Consider the following 20,268-nt stretch of genomic DNA (forward strand, 5'->3'; position numbering starts at 1 on the left):
GAGATATTTCAGAAAACTATACCGTAATTTGGCCACAAGATGGAGCAGGTGATACAGAAGTTAAACTATTCAAAAAACATACGGCGGAATTTACTGTAGTTCAGCTTCCACAAATGTTTGTGAATTTCGTGCAGCAAATTTTTTTAATAACTAGAACCCTTAATCATGTTGCCTTGTTATTGGTGACACTACAATACAATGGCAGTGCATCATTCACAATTGAGGGAAGCACCTTTCCACTTCCCCTTTTTTCCTGTTTGCCAGCATAGTACCTCTCCATGTTATGTCTGCTGCGTCCCAGTGTCTAGATTACAGTTTAAAAAATTAGTATCTCCTTTCATTCTTTCTTTTGGGCTCGAACTTTTGAAAGAGGTAGCAGGATAGAAGGACCATGAGATCTAATTTTGAGAAGTAGATTTATAGTGTTTTACCAATTTATTTTCATATGTCGTTTTTTTTTCTCTATTTTACTAAGTCTATATTCCGGTTTTCTGACTTCTGCTTTAACACCAAATCTGAAACAGTAGTCCTGGATGAATTTTCTTCCACTATTGCTATCTCTTCAAATCGCTAAGTAACTTTGGGTATTCAGTAATAACTTTCTTATCCATTTAGTATGTTATCATACCTCCCAAACGTCCTGGATTCGGTGGGACGGTCCTGAGATTTGAACCATATCCCGTCATCCCACGAATATGGGCTGGATCCTGGAGCTCATGACAAAGCAAGTTAATGTACTTGGCTTCACTAATTAGCCTAGCAGAGGTGCGTTAGGGTATTCCTTGTGGGGTGCCCAGGGTCCCAGATGCCATGATCACAACCTCTATGGCAGCCAGCATCTCTCCCTGGGAGAGATGCTGTCTGCCTGTAACAATCACTTCAGAGCTGAATGGACGCCTCCCCCAAGCTGGGCAGGAGGGACATCTCTCAGCTTCAGCAATGCTTTTCTGAGGTCTGTGGAGGGAAGGGGGGGGGGGATTGGGGAGGAAGGGTGTTTATTTGGGGAGGGGGATTGGGGGGAAAGAGGATCTGTCCTGGGGAGGGGCTTTGTGCTGGGAAGAGAATTTGTGTTGGGAGGGGGTATTGAAGGCTTTGTGCTGGGAAGAAAATTTGTGTTGGGAGGGGGTATTGAAGGGGGTGGGGATTTGTGCTGAAAGAGGGGATTTGGGGGAAGAAGATTTGTGCTGGTAGGGGAGATTAGTGGGGAGGTTTTGTTACTGGGAGCGGGAGAGAGGATTCGTGCTGGGGGAGGGTTGTTCTAGGAGGGGTGCAGATTAGTGCTGGATTTATTTTGGGGGGGGGGGGAAGGAGTAGGGATTTATGCTGAAAGGATAAAGTGGGGGAGAGAATTGATTGCAGGATTAATTTTGCACTATCCTGACCCCCACACTGTGTGTTACACACCCCTGACTCCTGCATTCTTTTTTTTTTTTGTATTCCTAGCCCTTACTGTGCACTACTCACTCTTGTCCCCTACATTCTGTGCATTGCTCCCTGAGTATCATATACTCCTGAACCCGGCACTGACTACAGCACTCTTTGAATTACATACTCCTGATCCATGAACATATTGTATTACACACCCAGGACCAATGAAGTCTTTGTTATGTATCCTAAACCCAACACTGACTGCAGCACTCTATGCATTGCACACCCCCTGCACTCTGCCTTTACAGACTCCTGCTCTATATACACTATATTTTACATTATAATCCCCTAACTATTTAAATTAAGTTCTTTTTTAAGGCAGGTTCAGAAAGAGTGTTAGCTCTCTGACTATTTTCTGTGTGTGCAAAACAACAACAATTTAGATCATCAAATGAGACATTTCAAACACTGATAAACACGTTGCACTTACAGGATAACCTAGGAGCCCCGGTAGCCCAGGAGGTCCAAAAGGTCCTAATTCTCCCTAAGAGTCAAAGCCAAGAAAAGTTCTAGGTTAATATACAGATTATACACACGTAAAGAAATATAAAAGAGCTGGTTAAACATGGTCAGAGACAGTTATAAAATATTTGCATAGAAAAATCTACATTCCCTTGCTTCTGTTTTCTAAAAATATAACTAAAGATAAGAAAATCTATTATTAATATTGGGTTATATATTCATCCTAATTTGGGTTAATGAACCAGGGTTCATTCTCAATAAGATCATGATCTGTGTGGGTCTTTTTGCTCACAATATAGGTAATATTATTTTTTATGGATTGACCGTGTTTCCTCCTAAATGCCAGTAGGGTGCAGGCTTGTACTCCTTGGCTGATATGTAGAAGCTACAGTTAAACCTTGGTTTCATTCCAGAAACATGCTTGTAATCCAAAGCACTTGTATATCAAAGCATTTTTTTTACAGGGTATAAAAGAGAACAGAGGCACCTCTAAAGCCTCGTACACACAACCGGTTTTCTCAGCAAAAAACAGCAAGAAAACTGCTTCTTGCCGAGATTCCCGTTCGTGTGTACGAGGCTTTCAGGTTTCTCGTCTGGAAATCTGGCCAGAATCTCGACGAGAACCTGTTCTCTTTATTCTCGTCAAGATTCTTGTCGGCCTGTTTCCAGACGAGAAACCAGAGAGTGTGTATACTTACCTGTCGCCGTGGAAACCCGCGCATGCTCAAAATGACTTTGATGCATGCGCGGTTCTTTATCTAAGGTCCATCAGACTTCCGACTAAAAAAGTCAGATGGAGGCTACACGCGGCCGGACTTGCCCAGAATAAAGCCCCGTCTGACTTTTTTTCTCGGAAAGTCCGGCCGTGTGTACGAGGCATAAGGGCCTACATATGGGCTGTATTTTACATGTATGAATGTAAATGTTTGTGCTAATATGGACAGCGCGCAGATCACTTTTTTTGCAGGATCTTGGTGCCAGCCTCTGCCAGCTCCTGCATACTAGTTTGTGTATTTTCACACAGCCATGTGCATGAGCTTTGCTAACACACCTGGGTGCACTGCGAGCGCAATGGTTTGTACTCACAGTGCACCTTTTTTGAAGACTATTAGAGCCTATGGATCTAATCAGGTGCTTCAAAAACACCACACGCCACAATAATTCAGATGCCCCGTGCCCGAAAAGGGTCCGGACGCCTGAATGGGTGGTGGCTACAGCGGTCATGGATAGATTCATGCAATGCATGAATCTATCCATAGTGCACAGAGGGGGTGGCTGGAGAGAGGGTGCGGCGCTCGAAGTGCCCCTAATGGACACACCACCACTGGTTCTGGTGTCAGTGGGAGTAAACAATGCCCCATTTTTGGAATTAGTGAGAGCAATTGTGCCCCCTCATTGGTGTCAGTGTGAGGAATAGTACCCCATTATTTGTGTCAGTGGGATGAATAGTGCCCCATCATTGGTGCAAGTAGGAGGAATAGTGCCCTATTGTTGGTATCAGTGGGAGGAATATTGCCCCCTTGTCAGTGTCAGTGGCAGAAAATATGCCCCACTGCTACGGGAAATAATGCCCCAAGGGCTGAATAAAAGCAAGCAAAGGGCCACATCGGCCCTTGGGGCGCAGTTTGGAGAACACTGGTCCAGAGGTATCCATTTCCATGGTTAATGTAATGATCTAATTAGGTTAATTTTGCGTTATTACTTATTTAGGAAACTGCACATAATTTATCCCGATCTATGGTGTTATAGTGTTTGTGTATTAGTCTTTTTTGCTGTTTTCTGTTTCTGGGTCAAAAGCCACTAACTCTTGAACACCAGTCAGACATAAAAGGCACAAATTAATGCAGCTCTGTAATCAACACTACATCATTTTTTTTAAATGCAAGCAGCGTGAGTATTTGAATTTGACTTGCTATTGATATCTTGTAGTCTACTGTACAGTCTGTACAACAGAGCTCAGAGAGGGAGAGGAAGATGCAACACATGGAGCCATGTTGACAGAGGCGGCTCTTTAATTATGCAAATTAGGCGGTCGCCTATGGGCATGGTGGGGCCCCCGTGTCTAAGTTTTGCTTAAGGCCTTGCAAAGCCTAGAGCCCCCTCTGCATGTTGATTGGAGGAGAGAGCAGAATGTTACAGAGATTAGATCATTTGTGTATTGCTTCTCCTTTTAATGTGTATTCACAGGGTAGTATGGTGAGGGGACCCATAAGTGAAAAGGAAACTGAAGGGAAAGGTCAGGTTCACTACCCTGTGTGACAAGGCTGTGTTGTGGGACAGAGCTGTGTACATCTCAGAACTGGATCAACAGAAATACAAAACCTTTGGCATTTCCCATATATGTATTTAATAAAATATACAACTCAAACATCCCCCATATACCTGTATGTATTTTATATGTGCATTTAGCTGTTTAGCTTTAATTTCTTAGTGTTTGGTAAATTTTTTACCCAAATAAACTTCATGGCAAAATATGATGAAACATGAAATGGGTCTTTTTTACAGCAAGGTAGATGAACATATGATGATAGACATTCTGACATTTTGTTACAAAAATTATCATATTTCCTGATAATTTGATACACCTTACCTTCGTGCCATTGCAGCCTGGAATACCTGGTGGACCAGGTGGGCCGTCTTGCCCAGGTATGCCCTGATAATAAAAAAATATGTCTTAAAAAAACTTTGAATCATTTTACTATGAATGATAAATGCTTGCCAAAAAGTACATACAGGGAGGCCTGGGTTTCCTGGAAATCCAGCTGATCCGGCAGGCCCCTGAAATGAAAGACAAGGAAAGAAATTACTTCACCAAACTTCACAATAAGTACCAACATATACTATTCTAAAGGTGAATGCCTTTGTATTTTCTCAGTAGAATTGTGTAGTAAACACTGAGATTATTTGATGCTTCATAATTAATGATGCTATGTAAAGGAAGGCCCACCCACAAGGATCCTCATGGTTTTCCCTGGATTCATTTTTGCTTTTTCAGGTTCTGTGTTACCTCTGCTTGCTGGGCTATTATTTTTTATATCTACCTCCTCTGGTTTTACCTCTACTGCCTGCATGTTTCCTGTTATTTTTGAAGAGCTTGTCCAATCTATGAACCTTTCTTTTTGACCATTGGCTACAAACAAGCCAACCCCACTCCCCCTTCCCCAACACATCTCTTTGTGTCTGCCCTAGCTGTCATTTCGATTTAAGACTTGGCTCTTGGTGAATATTCTTATTCACTCTCTCCAGCCTGCATATCTCCTGTCATTTTGGAAGAGCTTGCCCACTCTGTGAGCCATTCTCCTTGACCGGTGGCTGCGTACCAGCCAACCCCACTCCACCTTTACCACACCATACTTTTGTGTCTGCCCTTTCTGTCATTTCGATTTAAGACTTGACTTTTGGTGAATATACTTTATGACCCTCTACTGCCTGCATGTCTCCTATCATTTTGAAAGAGCTTGCCCACACTATGAACCTTTCTCCTTGACTGGTGGCTGCTCACCAGCCAACCCCACTCCCCCTTTCCCACCCCATCCTTTTGTGCCTGCATATCTGTCATTTTGATTTAAAACTTGGCCTTGGGTGATTATCCTTTCTGACTCTAGATCATCAGCTATATAACTTGTTTTTTACTATTAGTTACAAACCATGATTTGGCCCACTGGTATAATCGTCCAATTCCCCTAACCCTCACCAGAAGGGTCTTGTGGGCCATGATGCTATTCTATTTTATATCTAAAAATAATCTGGCTGATTAGAAATGTGTGATGTGTTGATGATAACTGTAAATGTAACATTTGGCTTTAACAATGCCTTACTTGGATTTAACAAACAGCCATAATTGCTTTGTTGGAAAAATATGACTACGTTTTCTAAACCATTAACAAAAATCCAACAAACTAAGCTGGCTTCAAGTTTCTGTTGTCCATGATCAGAGACAGGTCCTAGAGTATTGTTAAACAATTATCAATTTTTGTTTTTATCAAAGGGCAAAACGTGCTGGGCTGAGATGCCACTTAGTGAGCTCTGCATGAAGCGTAGCTGTTTGCTTCGACATCATCATGCAAGTCAATAGAACAGCTTCTTCTGACTTTCTGATGATCCAGACAACCGTGCACTCTGGGGCAGAGATCAATAAATCCTGTTAGTGGTGTCAGTTCAGCTCTGTTTGATGAAATCTAACATTATTTATGGTTGCAGAATAGTTAAATATCATTCATATTCTAATAGTATAACAGTAACAACAAACATATGTACTATGGCTTACTCTGTTTCCCTTTGTTCCTGGAAGTCCTGGCTCACCAGTATCACCCTGTAACAGAAATAAAAATAGTTTAATTACTATTATTGTTCGGATATAACGTTACCATTTACAGTATTATGTACTGTTTACCTTATGTCCCAGTGGTCCAGGAGGCCCTTCAGGTCCTTGAAGTCCAGGAAATCCAATGATGCCAGGTAGACCAGGTAAACCTCGATCTCCCTTTGAGAGACAAAATAAAACGACTTTTAGTGCTACGCAGTACATACAAAGTGTAGTCAAATAAAATTTTACTTTTCAAATTATTTTTATTTAAAATTTTTACTAAAATATTGTAATAATGTAGAAACCGGTAATTCACTGCAAAGTAGAGTTATGGAGCAAGAAAAAATAACACATATCTGTAAGACTGTCCTATCAAGAAAGTCAGGACTTAAAGTAAAACTATAGGCAAAACTTTGTTTTTCATTTTGAATAGCGTACGGGAGGATTATAACCCCTGTAAAAGTTTATTTATGCCATCTTTATCCCATCGTGGAGATTTCCCTTCACTTCCTGTCCCATAGCCAAACAGGAAGTGAGCACAAATGTCTGCAAATTAAGGGAATCGCTTGGGGACCCCCAGATCACTAGAAGTAATGTCCCCATTGGAGGATTTCTATTACTTTTCTGGGGACAACCCAAAATATGGGATTTTCTTTTACTTTCACTTTTAATTATAATGGTAAACAGGACAAATAGAGAAGGAAACTTGCACTAATGGGGGCACAGACAGCAACAAAAATGTATGTTTTCTAATCCATCTCCCCTCTATCCAAAAAAAATTGCCTTTAGTTATAATTCAAGAGAAGTGAGTTTTTAGCTTTGCTGGATTCTGTGAAATACACTACATGAGGAAATCTTAAAATAAACTTGTCAGGATAAAAATAAAACTGTCAGGGCTAACTAATTTTTCCAGAAGAACACTCCTGGATCCTTATCCTTCTTTGCCTACTTGGTGGGTAATCAACCCCAATCAAGCATGTACATAGCATGTGTATCATAATGATTATGGCATGAGCAGTTATAAAGAGCCCAACCTCGCTAAAAGCAGTTGTAGAACTTTTACCTACATGTAAGCCTATAATAAGGCTTACCTGTAAGTTAAAAGAATATCTCCTAAACCTGTACAGTTTAGGAGAAATTCCCCTTGCAATGGCATGCGCTCCTGAGTTCCTCGGCTGAAAGCCTGGCAGACACCGTACCTTGCCGGAAAAAAGTCGCCCGCGCGCATACGCCGGAGCCGCGATACCCGGAAGACACGGCGAGGGAAAATGTCTCATAATGAGCTATACTAGCTTGTTATGCCTTTTGCCTAAGGCCTCGTACACACGACCGAGTTCCTCGGCAAAAACCAGCAAGAAACTTGCTGGGAGATATTATTTTGCCGAGGAAACCGGTCGTGTGTACACCTTCGTCGAGGAAACTGTTGAGAAACTCAACGAGCCAAAAAGAGAGCATGTTCTCTTTTTCCTTGACGGGAATGGAGAAAATTGGCTTGTCGAGTTTCTCCACGGCTTCACAAGGAACTCGACGAGCAAAACGATGTGTTTCGCCCGTCGAGTTTCTCGGTCGTGTGTACGAGGCCTCACAGGTTAAAAAAAAATAAAAAATCTGCAGGTTTACTACCGCTTTAATGGTTCATACTGGTTGTGCCTTATGCTGAATCTAGGTGGTGAAGGTGCAACTGCTCCTGAACGACATACATCAGGGAGCCAAAATCTAACTTCTACCCCAACCATAGCGCTCAACTGTCCCTGATTTTGAGGGGCTGTCACTGATTTAGAAGACCCTCTGTCCCTCTTTTCTCCTCATTTGTCCCTCATTTTGGTCTAAAAGTTGTATAAAAAAATGCACTATTTATCTTTCAAAAAGTGTTACACAGTACTAAACCTTTCATCCTATTTCTAAATTGCTACATTTGTAAATTTCAAAACCCAGTATAATAGAATAGTAGTGAACAAAAACACTTGTGGGTTTAACAAATATTTTTGTTGTAGTATAATTCTCCTTTAGGGGGTGTGGCAGGTGTGTGACCTATGCCTAAATACATTTTCTAATACCCTGTTTCCCCAAAAATAAGACCTACCCTGAAAATAAGACCTAGCATTATTTTCCAAGAGGGCTGCAATATAAGCCCTACCCCGAAAATAAGCCCTAGTTAAAAATGCTTGTAAAATCCAATAATCCACTATATTACAGTAGTTTATAATGTACAATGTGTGTGTTTCTGTAATATAATTGCGGGGAAGAGAGCTCCGGCGGGTAACACAAATGCAGAGCGGCGCTATAACAAATGTATTTGGCACAATTATATTACAGAAACGCACACATTGTACATTATATACTACTGTAATAGAGTGGATTATAGGATTGTACAAGCATTTTAACTCAGTTTACACTGGGGATTCCTGATAGGTAGGGAGGGAGAGGGGGAGAGAAGACAGCACATTACATGGTAAGACCTACCCCGAAAATAAGCCCTACTGTGTCTTTTGTTGGCATAATTAATATAAGACCCGGGCTTATTTTCGGGGAAACACGGTAGGTCTCCCTCCTTCCCATCGCAAATAGTTGGGAGGTATGGCCCCCGCCCATATTTATCAGCCATGTGCACTTATATATGTTCTGTACAGAGAAAGGCATTTCCAGTAAAGATATTTTTGTACATGTATGCAGAAGTTCTCTTGGGGGGGCACCCTGGTTAACAATGAAAATAAAAATAGACATGTCTGGGTCCTATTCAGAACCCACTTGAGCGAAGGATGATGTCACCTGTACCGGGCCACAATCATAGGTGGCCGAGGCATTCCCGGCCCGCAGACACCCTTATACAGTAGGTGTGCATACATGCAGTTGCGGGGCAGGGAATTCCCTGCCCACAAATGATTGGCCCAGATGACAGCTTCCTGGTGGGCTCACTTTGTGTGTTCAGACTAGTATTCAAGCACACCTGAGCGTATCCTTAGCTACAAATCATTAGGAATTTCTGTAACACAGGCCTTTCATTTAATGTCATTTATTTATTAGTTAAATTTAATTAATTAATTAATTCCAGGATTTTATTTTTGTTAATAATTAAAGAAATTATGTAACTGATACAGATCACAGGTACTGGTGTAATATGAACATCTGGCTGCACTGCTTGACAGATTTCATCTCACCATAAATGCACAGCCTGTTTGCAAGATAGGGATCTCTGTTTTAGTTAAAGTGGTAGTTAACTCTGTTATACCAGTATAATGAAGCTTACCTGTAGGTACTGTAAATATCTCCTAATTTGCAGGGTTTAGGAGATATTCAGAGTGCATGCAGCCAATGACATCACCGGCGGATGCGCTCTGAAGGTCCGGTAAAGTGCTGGACCTTCAGAGCCGGTGCCGGAAACGGCGGCTCCCGAGCATCATGGAGGCGGAAGCCATGATACCGAAAGGAAGACCGGGAGAGCCATCTCAGAGGTGACATCGTGGTGCTGAAGGGATTCATTCTAAGGTAAGATTATAATAATGTGCTAGTATGTGATGTATACTAGCACATTAGGACATTGCCTTGCAGGGATTTTTTTTTTTAATCACCTGTGGTTTACTACCACCAAAGCGTATGTTATTTTGGTCCCAAAACATAAATGCATTCATGCTAATTAGCATAGAGTCTTAAAGTAGAATAGAGTAGAATTATGCCCCGTACACACGATCAGACCTTTGTCTGACCAAATTCACATTGGGATTACGACGGAATTCCATCGGAGGAAAAGAGAATATGTTCTCTATGTAAACTCTGACAGAATTCCTTGGAATAGTCGAGGGACAAACTCAGATGGGCATACACATGGTCAGAATTTCCGATGGAAAAAGTCTGTCATACTTTTTCCATAGGAAATTCCGATCATGTGTACGAGGCATTAGAGTAGTTTTTTTTTTGTCTCCCATTAGGGATATTTCCTTTCTCTTCCTGTCCCATAGCTAAAGCAGTAGGTGAGTGGAAATCCCTGCAAAATGAGGAAAGATTTCCCCTACACTCCTGTTCTGGGTATTACCCCAAAAAAAATAGTTTTTACTTTAAATTAGAGGTTTAAACAGAGAATTCTACAACATGAGTTGGAAATAAATGCAAAATAAGTGGATATAACCTTAGGCAATGTACAATTACTAATAATTTATATTCTTTACAGGACAGCAGTCATGAGGAATGTATTTGCACTAGTGATTCTGACCTCCTTTGCAATTTCATGTAGTAAAAGCAAAGGATCATCATGACTATCAAGCAGTCAGCATGTTCAGAAGCAATGGCAGGCTGACATATAAAGACAGAGGGCCAGATCCACATAGATCGGCACCGGCGCAGCGTATCTAAGATACGCTACGCCGCCGTAACTTACTTGGCTTTGTTTCAAATCCACAATGAATTTGCGCCGTAAGTTACGGCGGCGTAGTGTATCTCTGGCGGCGGAATTCAAATCGGCGATTAGGGGGCGTGATTCATTTAAATGAAGCTCGTCCCCGCGCCGAATGAACTGCGCATGCTCCGTTTCTAAATTTCCCGCCGTGCATTGCGCGGAATGACGTCGCAAGGACGTAATTTTTTAAACTTAGACGTGACTTACGTCCATCCCGACTCACGGACGACTTACGCAAAAAAAATAAAAAAATCAAATTTCAACGCGGGATCGACGCCCATACTTAACATGGCAAATCTAACTATATGCCGCAAAAAAGCAGCTTTAACTATACGCCAGAAAAAGCCGACTAGAGACGACGTAAGAGAATGTGACGGCCGTGCGTACGTTCGGGGATCGTCGAAAATAGCCAATTTGCATACCCGACACGGAAAACAACGCGAACTCCACCCAGCGGACGCCAAAGTATTGCATCTACGATCCGAAGGCGTATGAAGCCGTACGCCTGTCGGATCAAACCCAGATGCCGTCGTATCTTGGTTTGAGGATTCAAACTAAAGATACGACGCGGGAAATTTGAAAGTACGCCGGCGTATCAGTAGATACGCCGGCGTACTCTCACTGTGGATCTGGCCCAGAATTCCTATAACTAAAAAAAAAAAAAAAAAACAATTTTACCATTTGTCCACAAGAGGGAGTGCTGCACCAGAAAATCATGAAATCAGCAATAACTAAAGTTTGAACAGTTAGTGAATGTAGTTTCCTAAACTTTGATTTCCAGAGGCAGTTGACTTTGCAGCTAGCTCGTTATTTATTTAATAAAATTGGTGTAATTTTCTTTATCATTCCTAAATGCAGGGAATAAATCATAAGAAATAGAAAAATAGATGATGTCATCAGTGGCGGCTGGTGCTCCATTTCTCTTAGCAGTCATCAGGTCGGTCGGTCAGTTTCCCCCCCCCCCCCCTGTCGATCGATCGTCAGCCCACCAGCTCCACACTTCCCCTAGCTAGCTTGTTGGCTTCACTCAGCGTTTCCTCCTCTTCACAACGGTTTCCCCTGCGTCTTCTCCTCCTCCTCCGCAGCCAATATGATCGCCAATTGGGTCTCAGGACCCACTTCTTGATTGACTGGGAGGAAAATCAGGAACACAATAGCGAATATTAATTTATGATTGTCACAAAACTGGGTGGGCTCAGGGCGCAGTGCTCTGCGCCCCGAGCCCACCCTTTTTTAAGCCAATTGGAGCCTCTTGCTCTAATCACATGCTTCTAAAAAAAAACATTGGAATCCATGCATCCGGTGTCCTGCATGTAGATTAGGGGCCGGGCGCATGGATTAGGGGGGAAACACCCCTGCGTCCTGTATGGATGGGCCACCACTGGATGTTATTATATCAGACTGTAGATGCAAAGTGGGAAAAATATAGACACAAAAAGCGTCTATGCGGTAATGCGCTGCCAAAATAATCCTAAACTAAGCTGCCAACACAACAAAAAATAGATCACTTTTTGTCACAAATAGAACATGGAAAAAACAAAAGTGTGGCGCTGATGGAAGTATAAAACAAAGTCCATATGATAGGACAATTGCAGGTAGTAAATAAGCCAAAGTCCACAGTAGAACCAAATCTCTGAAGCGGATGAAGGACAACAAAGTATAAGTTCCTTAAACCATGAAGATGGATATAGATGTCTGCTTACCAGATGTAGAGACTTGAATAGGTGTACACCTATCAAGTCATACAGGCTTGTAGGTTGCTGTGAACCTGATGTCGTCTGTTGGGGGAAAGAGATGTAGGATCCAATAGTCCTTCCTCCTGAGTGTTGTAGATTAGCCGATAACCATGTAGAAGTCTCAGATACGAGAATCGATGATTGACCAAAAGGAAATTAAAACACACATAGCGTGATACTGTATATGGTTGAAATTTATTTTAAGGGAATAAAAAATTTACACTCACGTGTGACCGGAGGTAATAAAAGCGCTTGTATAATAAAAGGCAGAAAAGGTCAGTGTCTTCTCCCGACGCGTTTCGTCCAATAGAACATCGTCTTGGGGCAAGACGATGTTCTATTGGACGAAACGCGTCGGGAGAAGACACTGACCTTTTCTGCCTTTTATTATACAAGCGCTTTTATTACCTCCGGTCACACGTGAGTGTAAATTTTTTATTCCCTTAAAATAAATTTCAACCATATACAGTATCACGCTATGTGTGTTTTAATTTCCTTTTGGTCAATCATCGATTCTCGTATCTGAGACTTCTACATGGTTATCGGCTAATCTACAACACTCAGGAGGAAGGACTATTGGATCCTACATCTCTTTCCCCCAACAGACGACATCAGGTTCACAGCAACCTACAAGCCTGTATGACTTGATAGGTGTACACCTATTCAAGTCTCTACATCTGGTAAGCAGACATCTATATCCATCTTCATGGTTTAAGGAACTTATACTTTGTTGTCCTTCATCCGCTTCAGAGATTTGGTTCTACTGTGGACTTTGGCTTATTTACTACCTGCAATTGTCCTATCATATGGACTTTGTTTTATACTTCCATCAGCGCCACACTTTTGTTTTTTCCATGTAGATGCAAAGTGACTTTGTTGGGAGAGGACATCCCCTTACTCAGTGCTGAGGGCCACTCCATATTGGAGTATTAGGATTCTTTCACACTGCTCTGTTACAAAAATATGGTAAAATGCATGTTTTCTCTGAGTTTCCGGCGCATTCTTCACCTGTGAAAAATGGACACGTGACACCAAAAAATTCACCAAAAATGTAATTGTGGTGCATTTTTTATGCATTTTTTTTTATATTTTTGTAGGTGTTTTCCAATCATTTCAATGGGGAGGTGTGTTCTTGGTGCATTATTTTTCTACATAATACGCAACTGGCCTGCAACTGACTGCTGTGAAAAGTTTCATAGGATTTAATGGTCATGGAATTTATTGGTCATGCATTTTTCTTTTCGTTTTGGCAAAAATGGAAGAAAAACTGATCAGTGTGAAAGGGCCCTAAGATTATTTCTTGGAATGGAGAGAAGGAATTTTAATAGCAGGGATTTCTTTGCCTTGGGGGGGTTGCATGTGTCCTTTGGGTTCTTCAGTCTACTGTATTATCATATTATAATTAATATTCAGTATTTTAATATTATACTGTGATTGTTTACTATATAACATATATATAACTATATAACACAATTTATATGTACTTTATTATGATATGGGATTTTTTATTTATTTTTAATCAACCAAAATGAAAACGAGTGTAAACGAAATGCGGCTAAATGTGAGTTACCCAGTTTAGCCACGTTTAGAAATCCTTTGGCACTTGAAATGCCTCTAAACACAGCTTCTGAACCCATTTTTTGGTGTTCCAAAAAAAGCCTCTAAACTCAACTGCCTAGAAACGACTGTAAATGACCCTGTGTACCTGTACTGATAAGAGGAGAGTTCAGGAGCAATTGAAATAAATGCCCAACTGCTCCTAAATGTCCATTTACCAGCAGCAGTGTACATGAGGCCTTAGTTAATACACTTAGGGCCTGATCCTCAAAAGGGATACGCCGTTGTATCCCTGTTTCTATCTATGGAACTGATCCACAGAATCAGTTTCTCATAGATAGGCAGAAGATCCGACATGTGTAAGGGACTTACACTGTCGGATCTTAGGATGCAGTACCGCAGCCGCCGCTGGGGGCATTTCTCATCGAAATGCCGCTTCGGGTATGCAAATTAGCACTTACGGAGAGCCACGAAGCTTTTACACTTCGTTTTTTCTCCATAAGTAATAGTTTGCCGTCGCAAAATTAGGGCTACTTTTACAAGGCCTAAACTGTTTACACCTTGTAAAAGTAGACCCTTCTATCCCGCGTCGCTGTCATTTTTTTTTTTTTTTTTTTTTAAATTCCCGCCGCAACTCATTTTTTTTTTACGCCCGTCGCGATTCTCAAAACCCGGCGCAACGTAAAACCACGCAAAACACGTCGGGAAAATGACGTCGGGAGCATGCGCAGTACGTCCGGCGCGGGAGCGCGCCTAATTTAAATGGGACTCGCCACATTAAATTAGGAACGCCCTGCGCCGGACGGATTTAAGTTACACCGCTCAAAATTTCTAGGTAAGTGCTTTGTGGATCGGGCACTTAGGTAGAGATTTTGCGGTGGTGTAACTTAAACGGGAAAAAATATGTTGCGCCGGGTTTTTGTGGATTAGGCCCTTAGTTAGTACATGGAGGGACAGTCAAAGTCTTTGGACAATGAGGTTGATTTGCTGGAGAATGCAAAATCTGGTGCAGCTCTGCATAGAAGCCAATCAGCTACCAGGATTTTTAGTCAAAGCTTAATTAAGCAAGCTGAAGTTAGAAGCTGATTGGCTACCATGCACAACTGCACCAGATTTTATACTCTCCAGTTTTAGTAAATCAACCTCAGTGTGTAGGTTGGCTTTTTTTAAATCCCACATTATTCCTTCAATCTTTAGTACATACTTTACTCAGTTTCCATAACCAATATCACCCCTTTCTACCAACCTCCCGCTGTGCCTATGATCTGGATAGCCAGCTGCTGGTTTGTTATTACTGTGCAGTGTGCACTATTTACTTTTTTTTGTACTTAATATATTAGGATATATTGTAAAAACACAACTAATGAGAATTTACAGATCTGCTACAGTGATCAGAAGACATATGTTTTCCCAATTTCCTCCATTCCATGGAACATTGTGTATATTTTGTTTAAATGGCTCATTGCTTGGAGGTAAGGACACAACACCAGGAAAAGATTCTACTATTATTGTTGCCATAAATAACTGTTCCATCTGGATTACCCATTCTATTGTCCGACAACAGGAAAGGGCAGAGCGATAGATAAATAAAAGCTAGTTTAGTTTGGTAAAGGTAATCTGATGCATTGTTTGGCTTAAAGGGTACACTGACATCATATTTTGTTAAACTGACCATTTTGAAAAAGTAGGCATGTAAGTAATACCTTGCAGAGTGCCAGGATGTGAAGATTAAATATTACATAATTCGGCAATATGGCATCTATTAATCTTAAAGGGGTTGTAAAGTTTAATTTTTTATTTTCTAAATAGGTTCCTTTAAGCTAGTGCATTGTTGTTTCACTTTATTTTCCCTTCTAAATGTTTTTTTTCTTTGTCTGAATTTCTCACTTCCTGTTCCTCCTCAGTAAGCTGTTATGGCTGACTAACCACCACGGATGATGGTGGAAAGCTTACTGAGGAGAAACAGGAAGTGAGAAATTCAATGCACTAGCTTAACCACTTCCCGCCCGGTCAATGGACAATTGACGTCTGGGAAGTGGTTGTGAAATCCTGACTGGACGTCTATTGACGTCCTGCAGGATTTCATGCTGGCGAGCGCTCGTGGGGGCGCGCAGCGCGGCAAACGGTGATGCGGGGTGTCAGTCTGACACCCTGCATCTCCGATCTCGGTAAAGAGCATCTGGCGGAGACTCTTTACCACGTGATCAGCCATGTCTAATCATGGCTGATCACGATGTAAACAGAAAGAGCCGTTGATGGCTCTTCCTCACTCGCGTCTGACAAACGCGAGTAGAGGAGAGCCGATTGGTGGCCCTCCTGACAGGGGGGTTCGCGCTGATTGTTTATCAGCGCAGCCCCCACCCTCGGATGCCCACACTGGACCAACAGGGAAGCCCACACTGGACCACCAGGGAAGGGCAGTAAAAAAAAAAGGGCAGTAAAAAAAAAAAGAGAATAGATGCCAATCAGTGCCCACAAATGGGCACTGACTGGAAACATGGACACAAGTGATGCCCAGCAATGCCATCAGTGCCACCCCTCAGTGTCCATCAGTGCCACCCCTCAGTGTCCATCAGTGCCACCCCTCAGTGTCCATCAGTGCCACCTCTCAGTGCCCATTCATGCCCACTGCCCACCTATCAGTGCCCATCTGTGCCACCCATAAGTACCCATCAGTGCTACCCATGAGAGCCCATCAGTGTCGCCTATGAGTGCCCAGTGCCGCCTATGAGCGCCCATCAGTGCCGCCTATGAGTGCCCATCAGTGCCGCATACCAGCGCCGCCTATCAGTGCCGCCTATCAGTGTCCATCAGTGCTGCCTCATCTGTGCCCATCAGTACCACCTAATCGGTGCCCATCTGTGCCACCTCATCGGTGCCCGTAATAAAAGTAGAAAACTTACTTATTTACAAAAAAATTTATAGAAAAAAATAAAAACGTTATTCTTTTCAAAATTTTCGTTTTTTTTTAGTTGTTGCGCAAAAAAAAAAATCGCAGAGGTGATCAAATACCACCAAAAGAAAGCTCTATTTGTGGGAACAAAATGATAAAAAAAATTGTTTGGGTGCAGTGTAGCACGACCGCGCAATTGTCATTCAAAGTGCAACAGCGCTGAAAGCTGAAAATTGGCTTGGCCAGGAAGGTGCGTAAGTGCCTGGTATGGAAGTGGTTAAAGGAACCTATTTAGAAAATAAACACTAAAATGTCACATATTTTTATTTGCATCTATAAGTTTTAGGAATTCTTTAGTACTTTAGGTTATGCATGAAATATTTCAGAGTGGAAATGCTGCAAAGAAAAGTGATTACCTTTGGGGGTTTTACTAAACTTGGAGCAGACAGAATATGGAGTAGATATGCATGGTAATCAACCAGCTTCTCTCTTTTATTTCCAATGGATAAGTCCAGCTATAGATGGTTAAAATCTTGGCCGATTCAGCAGGAACCGGCCAAGATTCAGCAGGAACCGGCCGAGATTCAGCAGGGACCGGCCAAGATTCAGCAGGGACCGGCCGAGATTTAGCAGGGACCGGCCAAGATTCAGCAGGGACCGACCGAGATTCATCAGGGACCGGCCAAGATTCATCAGGGACCGGCCAAGATTCAGCAGGGACCGGCCGAGATTCAGCAGGGACTGGCCAAGATTCAGCAGGGACCGGCCAAGATTCAGCAGGGACCGGCCGAGATTCAGCAGGGACCGGCCAAGATTCAAACCATATATGGGCAGGCTGATTGTACCCAAGTTGCTTGATCAATAATCTTGGGTACAACCAGCTTGTAGAATTTTTCATGCAATTATTGCCAGCTGATATAGCCTCAAGCAATAATCACTGCACCTTCTCCTGCCGGTAGAACACTATAGTTCCGTGGGAGGGATTTCCTCATCAACAGTGGCTGTGTTGATGAGGAAATTGAGCCATTCCATGTGGTTGTAGGAAAAAAAAATAGCACCGTCTATGGCTGGCTTAACTGAGCAAACGGAACATGGAAGCTGATTGGTTACTATGCACATCTGCTTCAAATCACATACGATTTTTATTTTACCCTTCAGAGTAAGCTACATGTGCACACTGTGCTGATTTATCTGCTCTGTACTATTTCATATGGTAGTACACATTGTATTACATTCATTGATATAGTAGTAAATTAAACTTTTCATTCATCACAGCTTCAGAAAAAGATGCAAACTCTTGCCAGTAGAAAAAAAAGACCATAACAAATGTCATATCCAGACTGGTATTAATGTGTAGTGGGAAGCCAAAACATCTATTAAGGCCTCCTGGGATACGATGCAGCTGGAACACTGATATGAAGAATTCATTGTATGATCTCAGCCAGCCAGCTGCCACGATTATTTCTGCATTATCATACATGGAATTCCGTGGTTCTGGAATTTTAAATCAATTTTACGATTGCAGAGTGGGAACAATTAAGGATTTTTCCATAGAGATTTTAGCCCATACTGATTATATTGTCTTGTCTCTAGTTAACACATTCTTTTTTTTTTTTTTAAATACAAGGTATTATGGCTTGCAATTTCTTACTTCCATTTAAGTCTACTTGTGATCAGGGCTGGACTGGGACAAAAATTTGGCCCTGGACTTTATCCAGACTGGCCCACTTTGCCAGGTCTCTCTAATCAGCGTGACCAGTGTGCGCCTCGACGTACGTTTCGATAAGAAATCGTCATCAGGAAGCGTCGCTTCCTGATGATGATTTCTTATCAAAACGTACGTCGAGGCGCACACTGGTCACGCTGACGCACGCTACTTTGATTGCTTTTAATAAAAGGTAATATACTATTGCGGCCTTTCTTTTGCATTTTTCGATGGGATGTGAGATCTGACACCAGGCTTATCGTTGATTGAGATTTCCTTATATGCATACTGCATGGTTACCTTGTGTAACAAAGCTGATTCGACCTCATTTTAGTTAAAGGGTCCACTCAAGTTGGTAAGGAGCCAATTTATTTATTCACGTCGGGTGAATGTGATCTATTTGGTGGAGGCTTCATCTTTTATTCAAGATACAGATTTCTCTTCATGAGAACCTTCTTTGTTAAAGGACTTTTTGATCACTTTTTATTCTGTCATAAGCACATGTTTGGATTATATATTTTGTTTCATATATGGACTTTAATTATTTAGTTAATATTTTGTTTATGTATGTTCACTATTGATTAGGTCTAGCGCCCCCTCCCTCACCTTTTCCATATTTCTTCAGTGACCTGAATTTTGGGGAGCAGCTTATTTTTGTTTTTATAATTTTTAGTTTCACATTTTCTGGTTCTACCTCCAGTAGTTCCAGCCGTGGCGCACAGATTTTTCCATACCATGGTTCTCACTAAGGTTGATGGTTAGGCCTTCTGTTACAGATGTCAGCCAACACAATATATTAACAATTCCTTGCTTATTCCAGAATCAGCCAAATTTCCCTCAAGGCAGAACATTTCAGGACATACAACGTTACTTTCCAGTTAGTTAATTATGTTTATATTTGCATTCAGCAGAGCACAAGAAGTCAATTGTACCTTGGTTTATACAAGTGAATTGTATTAGGAATAAATTATTTCTTCGATACAACTGTACGATGTTAATGTTAATAATGGAACTAAGGACATGTTACACTGATAGTCTAAATTACACTACAAAATACGGCAAGGAAAAAGTCTAATTTCAAGCATTGGTATCACACGTGATAATTCTGCTTGATTTATAAGAGAGTGAAATGTTTCAGGTATTGTTATCATTTTAGTAGTACGAAAAAATGTGTCTGTTTTGTCAAGAGTTTCTAATTTAGCTCACTAGACACAAAGGCTGATAACCCTAAAAGGAGTACCTGCAAGTGTGTGACCCCCCCCCCCCCCAAGTCTTGCAACCAACATACTTTTTATTACCAAGATGGACTTTAGAGATTGGTCCCTGACATGCATAACCATTTCAAAGGACTGCACTAAATGATGTTAGGCACAAAGCTATCTCTTACCCCTAAACATTGCAACCCCACATCCTGTGAACTGGTAAAAAAAAAGGGTCTTTTGGGACTTCTTACCTATGCCTTTTTTAATGTTGAGCACATCTGTTTGAAGCCCATGCAGAGACTGTCTGATCTGAAAATTGTGAATCATTTATCCTCCTGAATCTATGCATGTATATTAGGGCTGTTACTGATTCAAATTTTCGTGTTAGATTAATAATTTTTTTTAATCGATTAATCGACTAATTTCGATTAATTATAATGCATATACATTTTTTGGATCACCACCATATATAGTCCCCACTGTAATATCCTCAGACATCTCCCCCACTGTTATACTCACAATCACCCTCACTGTAATATCCACAATCTCCCCCACTGTAATATCCACAGACATCTCCCCCACTGTAATA

The 20,268-nt window shown here is 41.6% G+C and overlaps 1 protein-coding gene across 1 annotated transcript in view; it reads right to left on the bottom strand.

The window, feature by feature from the left end:
• The window catches only part of COL4A1 (collagen type IV alpha 1 chain), a 195,373-nt gene that overhangs the window by 82,642 nt on the left and 92,463 nt on the right, over positions 1 to 20,268 (bottom strand). The window contains exons 3-7 of the mRNA XM_040336209.1: positions 6,284 to 6,373; positions 6,158 to 6,202; positions 4,624 to 4,668; positions 4,481 to 4,543; positions 1,859 to 1,912 (exon numbers count right to left, since the gene is read on the bottom strand). Of these exons, the coding sequence (XP_040192143.1) occupies positions 1,859 to 1,912; positions 4,481 to 4,543; positions 4,624 to 4,668; positions 6,158 to 6,202; positions 6,284 to 6,373 (297 nt within the window). The remainder of the gene's footprint in view (positions 1 to 1,858; positions 1,913 to 4,480; positions 4,544 to 4,623; positions 4,669 to 6,157; positions 6,203 to 6,283; positions 6,374 to 20,268) is intronic.

The sequence above is a fragment of the Rana temporaria genome, chromosome 2, assembly GCF_905171775.1.
Source record: "Rana temporaria chromosome 2, aRanTem1.1, whole genome shotgun sequence".
Classification (NCBI taxonomy): domain Eukaryota; kingdom Metazoa; phylum Chordata; class Amphibia; order Anura; family Ranidae; genus Rana; species Rana temporaria.